Source organism: Ananas comosus, linkage group 18, assembly GCF_001540865.1.
Source record: "Ananas comosus cultivar F153 linkage group 18, ASM154086v1, whole genome shotgun sequence".
Classification (NCBI taxonomy): Eukaryota; Viridiplantae; Streptophyta; class Magnoliopsida; order Poales; family Bromeliaceae; genus Ananas; species Ananas comosus.
The window spans coordinates 7,657,180-7,669,332 of NC_033638.1; the positions used below are offsets into that span (position 1 = coordinate 7,657,180).

General features: G+C 36.6%; 1 protein-coding gene across 1 annotated transcript; it reads left to right on the plus strand.

Annotated features, from left to right (window-relative positions):
• On the plus strand, nt 2,324-8,837 carry LOC109723794 (probable galacturonosyltransferase-like 6). The gene is made up of 2 exons (XM_020252277.1): nt 2,324-2,518; nt 7,475-8,837. Exons 1-2 carry the CDS (start codon nt 2,324-2,326, stop codon nt 8,498-8,500), a joined length of 1,221 nt encoding a protein of 406 aa, XP_020107866.1. The 3' UTR covers nt 8,501-8,837.

A 12,153-nucleotide genomic window follows, 5' to 3' on the forward strand; every position in this document is an offset into this window, starting at 1 on the left:
GCGCTAACTAGAGATTAATCTATTTAGGTATCCAAATTAGTATGTTTATCTTTGTTGAATGTAAAATATAAAAAATATTGTTCTCAAAAAGCTTTCAATTTTAGATAATCAAAGATTTCATACTATTTTAAAGACGAATTTCAAATCATTATTTTTTATTATAAAAATATTATTAATACGTAACGAACTGGACGACTAACACTAATAAGTCTAACATTAATAACTCGTTAGACTCCAAACCACCAATCTAAAATATTTAAATACAATTATTATTGTTAAATTCTTTGCTTCTAATATAACCCTTTATACCGGATATATGAAATTTTTGGGGCTTTATATTCTCTCCATGCAAGTGTTATTATTATTTTTCTTCACTCAAGAGTGTAAATTTGAGGCCTCATTTCATATTTCATATATTCGTCAAGCATCGAATAAATCCGTTCTGTTTAGATTCGAATTTGGATAAAATTTTTAATATCTGTACCCATTGACATCCTAATTTCACTGTCCTTGCGGCAACTTCCAAAGTTTAGGAAATATACGCTACAAGTGATTGTTTGTTACTACATAATTAAACTCTTTAGTTGACATTATTACTGATTGGATTCAAATGCAACTCATAAAATAGCTAAACCAACATTATTTTTTTAGAAAAGTAAACTTACAATCAAGTTACTTAGAAATATTTGTCTAAGGTATGGCACAATGTATGAATTAAAATCCTTTGTAGTCTAAGTTGAGCAACCATTAGTTTTTTTATTTTTTGAACTAAAATGCAGAAGCGTGAGTTGTCGCATTGACTATGCGATTGAATCTCACAGTTTTTTCACATTTGAGTCCGATTTTGACGACATAACCCGCAAAATGCACGATGTCAAGTTCCTGTAACTCACAAGAACAATAGGGTTACGTTTTGAACAAAACAAGCATGCACAAATCCTCCAAAGACAAAAAAAAAAAGAAGAGATTATTATTTATATTAGAAGAGTTGCACCCATTATTCTTGTTAATATTTAGCTGGCGTGAACTCGTATCGCACGTATTCAATAAACAAGCACTGCTACTTATACACTTTCAAAAAAAGTACACACCTTATGTCCCTTATTCAAGAGAAAATATAATCTTTATACTGTTATTTTTAAACAAATATATAATTTTGAAAACTTTGGAATGAAACAGTGTAATATGTACACCCTCATATGAAGTGCGCGGATAGTTTTTTTAAAAAAAGAAAAAAAAATCCTCCGTATTTTTTTTACCATGTCCTTTTCTTTTGATTCTGTCAATCTGTATTTTTTTTTTATTTAGTCAATTTTTTTTTTCACAAATAGTCCTAATAAATATATATTTATATAAGGCTAAATTATAGAAAACTCTCCTGTAATAATCCATTTTTTTACTTTCCCTCCATGATATTTAAAAAACTACATTTTGCCCTCTTGTAAAATAAAAAATATGCACTTCATCCCCTACCATTAGGGTTCCGTTATAAAATATTTTTTTATTCCGAAAATACTCATCCGCCCTCTTCCTTGTTGCTTCGCCTCCTTCCAGCTCGCCGCCTCACCGCCTCGCCGTCCTCCACTGCCTCGCCCTCGCCCACATCCCCTTCGCCCTCCTCCGCCGCCTCGCTTTCGCCCTCGTTGCCTTTGCCTACCTCTCCATCAACACCCATCTCGATTTCCTCCCTACTATCATCGAAATCGAGAGGTGGTGAGGGTGCAGGAGGAGAAGCGGAGCAGGTGGAGAAGGAAATGGAGAGATATCGCGGCCGATTGAGGTGGGAATCGCGGCCGATCGAAGGGGCGGCTGAGGAAGATAAGGAAGAAGACGAAAATGGTGATGGGCAAAATGGTCATTTTACACACCGTAACCTCTCTGTGAACATTTTTCATTTTATAAGGGGACAAAATGTAGGTTTTTAAATGTCATTGAGAGAAAGTAAAAAAACGGGTTATTACAGGGAGGTTTTCTGTAATTTAGTTTTTATATAAATAGCTCTTTTCTTGTCACGCAAGAGTTGAAGTGGTATTTTTAAGTCGAACACGGCGATTCAATCACCCTGTTTAAATAAGATATTTTCTTTTATATTTTTTTTTGTCCCTAAGTAAAAAAAAAAAAGAGGATTTGGAGTGTGTATATGAATACGATGATTCAATCACCGCACTCAACTTAAAAATACAAACGTGACGCTCACGTGGCAAGTAGAGGTCAAATGTTCAAATATAAATTTGTTAAGGTAATTTGTAAAATTTTTATTTTGGGAGGGGCCTAAATCCCAATCAATTTTGCTCATCGACACGTGTCCCACACAATACACGAGATGTACCAAATTGGTCCGATCTGGACATGCAGCGGATCCCGGGGGTTCCGGCGGAGAGACTTTTCCCGCCAAAAGCCACCCCTCCTCCCGAAGCGGGCGACAGGCTGGCGACGGCACACGGCATCTGCTGGCGACTTCACGACTCTCGAGACAAATCAGAGTGAGGCTGCGAGCACAGAAGGAAAGCTGGCTTGGGTACTTCAAAGTTCAAAATGGTGTCCTTATTAACCCTATATAAAAAGTCTGTCAGGGATTGCACGCCTGTAACTAATTTTAATTTGAAGAAAAAAAAAAATTTGTGTGTTTATTTCAGTCTATTAAGTTGGAAAAATAAAATAAAATATTAATAATTAAAAAAATTTAACTTTTGAATTATTTACTTTTCGCTAAATAAATAATAAATGCCAAAAAAATAGTTCAACAGGTGTAAACATAAGGGTTAAATGTATTCATGTTCTCGTAAATATAGTAAATTATAAATATATTCTTATAAAATTTAACTTTCATATATTATTTTTCTCTGATTTGTTATCGTTATAAAACTATTTATATTTTAAGTAAAATGTCAATTTTGTCATCACAAATATATTCCTCAAAAAACTACAATAGTGTAATATAAAAAGAACAAAAATGTTAAATTATCTCATAAATTAACGAGAGTTAAAAATTTAACTTATGGTTAATTAAAATTTTTTAATAAATTCTAATGGTGGGGATATATTTGAAGATATTGGGATTTTTATAGGACCAACATATGAAGGTTCAATTTTGTAGAGATATATTTGTAGTTCACTATATTTATAGGGACTTATAAGAAATTAATTCTAAAAATAAATTATATTATTTTACTGCAAATACAGAGACAAAGATTTTTTTTTTTCAATAAGTGCCTATTTTCTGTTGTTTTGTTTACAACGAACTATATTTAATTGAACTCAATTTTTTTTAAAAAAAAAATTGTAATTGGCTTCACTCTGGCTAATGACAATTGCATGCAAGTGTAGAACTTTTTTTGATGAAGTAACAAAGAAAAGTAAATAAACTTTAATTTTAAAGTCTCACTGCTATTTAATTGAACTCAATTTTTTTTAAAAAAAAAATTGTAATTGGCTTCACTCTGGCTAATGACAATTGCATGCAAGTGTAGAACTTTTTTTGATGAAGTAACAAAGAAAAGTAAATAAACTTTAATTTTAAAGTCCTTATCTTTTTTTATCAAATAAATAGCAGTGAGAATATTATTACTATTTAAATTTTAGCTTAACTATGACTGTTTGTTCAACCAAATGTGAAGCTCGTGTTGAAATAGGCATTTGAGTGAACTTAATATAAAAATAATTACTATAATCTTAAAGGCTTAAGCTATAATAAAATAATATTTTAATATTTCATATTCAATATATCTCCTAATTATAGATTCAAAATTTTTCAATAGACTTAAGAACACGTAAAACACACATTAACCAGCAAGTAAAAAAAGATTATTGACATTACATATTGATTGATTAAAATTTCTATTAGATGCAATTCTAAATAGAGTGTTTGCATTTATTAATATGAGTCTAAACGTTATAATTAAAATTAGGAGTAATTGCTTATATATTCTGAAAAGTTCTTGATTTTTTGATTTATCTCATTTTAGAAGGCTAATAAAATTTCATGACACCAACTTGATACTCTTTAAAATATATGGTACTAGAGTGAGAAAGTACGAAATTACTAGGATGATATTTGAATTTATTCAAAAAAAAAAAGGCCATCTTTCACACCATCAAAGAGACGCAATGGACCAGTCAAAGTTGTAGCCACATTAATAAAAACAATATTGTTATAATGATTGTAATTTTAACTGTATATATCTTAATTTTATCAATTATTTGTTTAGGGCTTGTTCGTTTCAATGTAAAAAAGCTACGAAAAACAAAAAATTTGGGGCCGAAAATATTTTTTCCAGTGTTTAATTTGGTGTAAAATAGTTTTGGGCCAAACATTATTTTACGATTTCTTAAAAAAAAGGGCTTTTTGTTTTCCGCCTCAAATCTGCAGAAAACGAAAACTGAGACGGAAAAATTGCAGCTCACACGTGTTAAGAGCATCACGGTCCACGAGCTCTCACATAAGGTCATGGACCATGTGAGTGGTCCACATTGGACCATTTACCTACACCCTCTCTCTCATATATATATATATATATATATATATATATATATATATATATAGAGTAGGGCTAGAATACTTTTACAAGTATCACCCAAGTAATACTTGTGTGTTTTTAGCCCTTGGATGGAGAGATGTGAGGTTGAGATGATAGTGGTAGGTGGTGGTAGGTGGAATAGTGTTTGATCCAAGAGCTATTTGTAATTAAAAAGTAGATCCAATGGTTAAAAACGTGATAGCAACATGGGGATGATACTTGTAAAAGTATCCTAGATCAACTCTATATATATATATATATATATATATATATAGTTGAGCTAGAATACTATCGATAGTAAACGAGCCGTTTTACTACCGATTTGTTTTCGATGATAGAGCTTCCAAATTGACGATCGGCTTCGTTAAATATGATCTAAACTATTTAAACTATCTAGAAATCAAATTTCACGTACTTTCGATATTGTTCTTTTATTCATCAAGTGAACAGAAAAATAAACGGCTAAAAATGAATATTCTTTAAAAAATAATGATAGGAGTCTTGTAATCAAGATCAAGAGTATAAATCTTGTTTTAAATAGTTTAAAGAATTTTCTAACAAAAATTCAATTGATTTAGATATCTTTACGCCGTTAAACGAGAAAACGTCTCTTATCGACCATTAAAATTACAAATTTTAAAACCCATTGATCATTAGGCAAATGAAATTTAATTTCTAAATACTTCAAGTGGTATAGGTCATGTTCAACGGAGCCGATCGTCAATTTTGAAGCTCTATCATCGAAAACAAATAGGTAGTAAAACGGCTCGTTTACTACTGATAGTATTCTAGCTCAACTCTCTCTATATATATATAGAGAGAGAGAGAGAGAGAGAGAGAGAGAGAGAGAGAGAGAGAGAGAGAGAGTGAGAGTTGTGCTGGTATGCTTATGGAAACACGGAGGCCTCCGTGCTTTCAAGTCGTTTTCGATGTTCGGATTTTTGAATCGACGATCGGCTCCGTTAGAGTTGATCTAGAGTATTTAAAGTACCTAGAAAATAAATTTTGCGATTTTTCGATATCATTTACCTAGTGATCGAAGGAGCTCAAAATTAATAATTTTAACGGCCATGGTGAGCCGGTTGCAAGTTTAACGGTGTAGAAATATCCAAATTATATGAAATTTTGATAGAAAAATTTTTATACCATATAAAACAAGATCAATAACTTTGATCTAAAATTTTGATGTCATATCATCATATTTTGTAAGATTTTTATTTTCGGCAGTTGATTTTGAGTCACTTCAATCAATAGGCAAATGATATCGAAAAATCACAAAATTTATTTTCTAGATACTTCAAATACTCTAGATCAAGTCTAACGGAGCGGATCGTCGATTCGAAAGTCCGAACATCAAAAACAAAATGGAAGCACGGAGCCCTCCGTGCTTTCATAAGCATCCTAGCCGCACTCTGTGTGTGTGTGTATAAGAGGGTGAAAATTTATTATACATCTTTTATATTTTTATTAATTTAAATTATATATTTTTATATAGTATTATATGCAAACTATTTATCATATTATATTAAATATTTATCAATTTGTCATATTATATGATTGTGATATATTTAATTCATAAATATAAATTATAATAATATATATATAGCCTAATAATTATTATAAATTATAAATAAATAATATATAGAATACATAATAAAAAAAGTTTTACTTTTTCCTTTCAATCACTAAACCAAACAATTGTAACTAAAAATTAATTTTCTTTTCCTACAAATCAAACACTAAAAATCGTAAAATAAATTTTTCACAAAAAATCTTTTTCTATCGAAATTTTGTTTTTTCTAATTTTATGTAGAACCAAATAGCCCTTTAGCATAATCAGGAGACAAGTATGAATCAAATTTAAAACTTTTTCTTTAATATATTTCAAAAAATAATCAATTTTTTTAAAACAAGTAAAATTACTCAAAATAATATTTTAATATTTTATATTTATTAATATATATAATAGTAATAATAATTTTAGATTGCATGAATGGAGGAATTAAAAACCTTAATATGCATTTTGTATCTTAAAGCATTCAGTGTGTCGGCGACGCCGCAGCCGCACATCTTCCCCCAGTCGGGGCCTCCGATGCGCTCCACGTGGCGAGCTCTGGGCGTCCGGCCTCAGCGTGCGAGCCTATGCTGTGGCGCCCAACGTGGCTCCCACTCGCGACACGTCGACGACGCCGGCCTCGCCTCCCAGGGGCAAATCCGTCATTTCGCGCTACAGCTCTAACTAATTTTTGAAAAGAAACGGATGCGCATTTGACATAATCCGCAAACAAAAAAATTTAAAAAATGTTACAAAAATATTACATAAAATTGTTTCTTTTTTTTAGTTATTATTAATATTGTTATTATTATTTCTAAAAGAGGATAATTCGCTTGTATATTCGATAACTTGAGGGGAGGCTAGGAGGGCCAGCTGGGCATTTGCTCGTGGCCCTTCATCTCCCATTTTTTTTTTTTTTTTTAAAGAAAAAACCATTTATGAAGTTTCTTTGTTATGATTAATGTTTTAAACAAGTAATTACTGTAGATAATTAAGATTAATGTTGGGTCGATGCTGTTCAGAAGAGCGTAAATATTTGGGAAATAAAAAGCATTTGGATCCGAAGAAGTTATTAGTAGACGTTTCCGTTGCTACCGCTTCCGCTTCTCTCTTCCTCGCCGCTTCTCTTCAACGAGAGAGAGAGAGAGAGAGAGAGAGAGAGAGAGAGAGTTGTTAATAGTAAAGAGGAGGAGGAGGAGAGGAGGAGGGTTGGGTGAGGTTACCGCGTGGATTCGTCGCCTCCTCTCTCTCTCTCTCTCTTTCTCCTATGGATTCGCGCTGGGCTGGCGCTTGACTCAGCTTTTCCTTATGGGCGATTGCGTCGCGTCAAAGGGATCCCATCTCTGAAACCCTAGCCCTCGCTCTTCGGAGATCCCCCCGATTCCCCCTCCCTCTGCATTAGGGCGGTGGTGAGGGGGGGGGGGAAGCGCCCCGACGCGCCCCGGAGTTCCGCAATGCGGCGGAGTGCGGCGGAGGATCGGGCGGGGACGGCGGGGGGGTGTGCGACGAGTCGCTGGTGCACATAGCGATAACGCTGGACGAGGAGTACCTCCGCGGGTCGGTGGCGGCGGTGCACTCCGTGCTCCGGTACGCGCGGTGCCCCGAGGACGTGTTCTTCCACTTCCTGGTGGCCTCCGACCCGGCGCGGCTCGAGGCCCTGGTCCGCTCCGCGTTCCCGCGGCTCCGCTGCAAGCTCTACTTCTTCGACCCGGAGCGCGTGCGGTCCCTGATCTCGAGCTCGGTGCGGCAGGCCCTGGAGCAGCCCCTGAACTACGCCCGCAACTACCTCCCCGACCTCCTCGAGCCCTGCGTGCGCCGCGTCGTCTACCTCGACTCCGACCTCGTCCTCGTCGACGACGTCGCCAAGCTCTGGCGCACCGACCTCGCCGGCCGTGCCGTGGGCGCCCCCGAGTACTGCCGCGCCAACTTCACCAAGTACTTCACCCCGCGCTTCTGGTCCGACCCCTCCCTCGCCTCCACCTTCTCCTCCTCCCCCCACCCCCACCGCAGGGGCCCCTCCTGCTACTTCAACACGGGGGTGATGGTGCTCGACCTCGACCGGTGGCGGCGGCGCGGCTACACCCGCCGCATCGAGCGGTGGATGGAGGTGCAGAAGCGGCGGCGCATCTACGAGCTGGGGTCGCTGCCGCCCTTCCTGCTGGTGTTCGCGGGGCGCGTCGCCCCCATCGACCACCGCTGGAACCAGCACGGCCTCGGCGGCGACAACGTCCTCGGCAGCTGCCGCGACCTCCATGCCGGCCCCGTCAGCCTCCTCCACTGGAGCGGCAGCGGCAAGCCCTGGGCCCGCATCGACGCCCTCCGCCCCTGCCCCCTCGACTCCCTCTGGTCCCCCTTCGATCTCTACCTCCACTCCGCCCCTTCCCCCTCCCCCCTCCTCCTCCTCCTCCTCACCGCCTATTCCCGGTAACCCCTCCTTCCTTTCTTTTTCATTTTGTTTTTTATTTCTTGAAAAATTATTTTGTTGGGTCTTTTTTTCTTTTTCTTTTTATTTTCATCTCTCTCTCTCTCGTAATTTTCCATAATATTCCTGGTGCTTCGATTTGTTCTGTTTTGTTCTGTTCTGTTCTGTTCTGCTCTGTTTTAGACGCTCTTCTCTGTTTTGGTGGTGGTGGTGCTGCTGTGCCTTGTTTTAGTTCTTAAAAATTCTTATGGGGCGATTTGTATCTTATTCTAATTGTTGTTGCCTCCGCAAATAAAAAAGAAAAAGGGGAACGGATATAAATATATTCACATTTGTTCACATATTCGTATGTCCAGTTGTGGATTTTATAGATTAATCATTAGATAATAATAGATTTCTGTGACGTTCTCGGAACGGGCACGCGGCGGTTTCCATCCCGCTCGGATTTTTTTTGTTTGTTCTTCATTGTTTCTTGTATTGCAATCTTCATAGCATCCCAATCTGTATAGGCATATAGAGAGAGATAGATAGCACTAAAGCCCCAGCACGATTCTTAAAGCAGCCACCACTTCAAAAGGGTGGAGGAGGAGAGGGGCCTCCTCCTTTTTGGTGGGTCTAATCGATGTATTTGAGAGATAAGGTTAAATATTTACAAGATTATAACTTTTTTTTTTCCCATCAATGTAGTTAAATCTTATATCTTTATCAAGCATGGTGTGTCTTGGTGTAGGATAACTATGTGGATGGGAGGGGGTTGGTGATGGTGGGGATGTGTGTGTAGGTGTTAGAGGTGCGGTGGCTTCGGTGGCAGCAAATAACACACACTGGACTTGTGAGCTACTGCCCAAAATTGTCTCCCTTTTAGCTCTTTCATGTTGTGCCTCCTTTCTTTGGACCACCTCTCCCCTTCTATTCTTTTCTTCTGTTTGAGCACAAATGCGTCGTCTTTTAGCTCCTTAAGTTATTACAGTAGTCGGTTATTTCACATAATATCAGATAGCATATGTGGCCATTTTTTAGCTTTATTTAGTTTTCTATCTTTTAGTTTAAGTTCATATCCTGGGCCTATTAAGTATTAAAAAAGTGTCAAGACCAGATTGGAAGGAAAAACGGAGTATATTTTCAGAGCAATCCTTTACTTCGTAAAGGTGTCACATTAATTTTATTTATTATTATACTTTAATCACTTTCAGCATTACCTTTTACATCATATCTATCTATCCCTTTCCGGCAATTTACCTTTTCTAATTTTAAATCAATTTACGAGTGTTACTTTTCTTAACATTGTTAGTCTAAAGAGCTCTTAAGAATCCGAGCAAATGGCAATAAGCTACGCGCTCCGCATGTGTCCATTTCCGCCTTGATTTGGCTTTTCTCGGGTAGATGGTAGCACGATGATGACGGCACATCCGAATAGGGCTTTAAGTTTAAGTTAGCAGTTTACACGCAGCTTTCTATTACACCATCACAAGCATATTATGACAAAGAGGGTGGTGGTTGGGTCCTTTTTATATGTATAGTTTCATTAGGTCTAGGTGCCTTAAACCGTAGTCTTAAACTCACCAAATTCCGGAGCTTTACTAGGTCAAATCTTTTAATTTTCTTTGGTTTTGAGTACAGAAGCTGGGTAGGATTTATGATAAGCCCGAGTGTTTGTATTGAATGCTTCAAGTGTTGTTGGGGGGGTGTTTGGTAAGTTTCTTTATGAACTGTAGCCCTGTGATAATTTCTTGGATCTCTCTGGAACTTACAATGTACTCTGTAAGTGTCATAACCTTTGATTTTTTTTTTTTTGGTTTCTGTGGGTAGTGAAGTGTCGTATGGTTAAAGCTTTTTCTTGTGCTGTGGTCCTCATAGATGAGGGCCCCATAAGCTGATGTGGGCATTTTCGTGGTCTTTTTCCGGAACTATCATTTTCCCCCCATCCACCTCATTATCTAGAAGCTTTATTAGAAGCTAATTTGGAGTAGCCCATAAACTTAGAGCCTCTTTGGGTAGAGCTATTAGAAAAAGCCCGCAAATACCAGCTTCTTGCTGAAGCAGAAACAGAAGTTCTGAATAGGAGGTTCCAGCTTTTGTTCTCCAAGCATTAAGCTTTTCGTTAGAGACAAGCTTCTAACTTCATTATTTTCATAAGTACTCGATGGTTGCTTTTAGCATTAGAAGTGCTTCGCATCGCAAGCTAGGGCAAAATGTCATTTTAAGAACCATCAGAGGATAGTGATGTGGCGGAAAAGCCGTGTGACGATATAATGTTGAAATGAAGAGATTGATTGCGTCGAAGTTTTGTTCTTGCGGTAGCAATCGAACAGTAATATTGAAGCGGCGAGTTTTCAAAAAATTGGCGGTGGTTTAAGGGCTGTGTCTTTTCCGTCGGAAAAAGACATTTCCCCGTTAATGAGTTGTTGTAGCTCACCATATAGATTTAGTTGGTCCTGGTTCTTGTTTGTACTATAGCAGCAAATGAGTATATAGCCGTTATAGATAGCACCGAGCGCAAAACTTTTGTTGATAATCCCAATATTATCGAGGGACACCTATGGTGACCGTTGCAAAGTGTTTTGAATAATGTCCTTTTCCTTAGATAAATTGTAGTGTTGGTTCTATACTTTTCGTCAAGTTTTACTTTAGTCCTCATAAATAAATAGACACTCGCAGCCCCCGCAAAACGCGGGGAACGCACCGTACAAACTCTCGATTCAAGAGTTATATAGATTTGGCAGTGTTTTTTGTTTTTTTTTTTGTAATACTTGCCTTGCGGCTGTTCGTTGGACTCTTCATCCATGTCTTATTTTTAATTTAACTATTTGATTTTTAACTAAAAGTGAAACACTTTAAATTTCTGAGAGCTCACTGTGGAACTTAAGAAGCTCAAGAACTAAAACAAAAATGGGCTAAGAACTGGAGACTAGTGGTGCTATATATTTAGTTAGCTAATTTATATTTTTTTTTAGTCAACACTTTTGGTTGTGAATGGACATGGTAGTCACATCGGTGTGCGAAAGAGCAACTTTGACATATCATGTGTAATAAAATTGGCAAAAATTTATAGAACTACGAAAATATGGATCATTTTGATTTAATTACTCAATCTTTCAAATTTTAAATTTTACTATCTAATTTTGCCGTTTGTTTGATTTAAATCAGTCAAAGACATTTCGATTTTAAATTTTATGCTAATTAATTACTTTATATAATCCTATCAATTATAAATTTATTGAAGTAATAAATTTAAATTGAAGTAATAAGGTTAAACAACAGACGTCCCTGTGGGGGAATCTTCGCCCTATGGAGAAACACTGATTTTTTTTTTTTTATCTAGTTTTTTTTTTTTTTTTTTTTCCGTCTTTGTCCGGCTTTTCATCTCTTTAGAGGTATTGTTGCCTCACCCATGTAGCTAAGTTCATATCTTGAATGAATGAAACGGGTAGCGTGCTACCTTTTTTTCAAAAAAAGAAAAAAGTTTAAATTTTGAAGTTGAAGTGCCGTAGATTGGTTCAAATTAAATATGTTGGAAAATTAATAAGTAAAATTAAAATTTTGAAAGATTAGATAGACGATTCAAAAATGATACGTAGTAGTTTAGATAGATTTTATACATTTTTATTAGTGAAGTACAATGTAGTGTTAGACTACACTGATGCATTGAAGTTGATTTG

Bases quoted from the DNA above. Each gene is read 5' to 3' on its own strand.
- LOC109723794 (XM_020252277.1), top strand. From the start codon at position 2,324: ATGTACCAAATTGGTCCGATCTGGACATGCAGCGGATCCCGGGGGTTC. The intron at 2,519-7,474 runs GTACTTCAAAGT...CCTCTGCATTAG, and splicing joins CAGAAGGAAAGCTGGCTTGG to GGCGGTGGTGAGGGGGGGGG.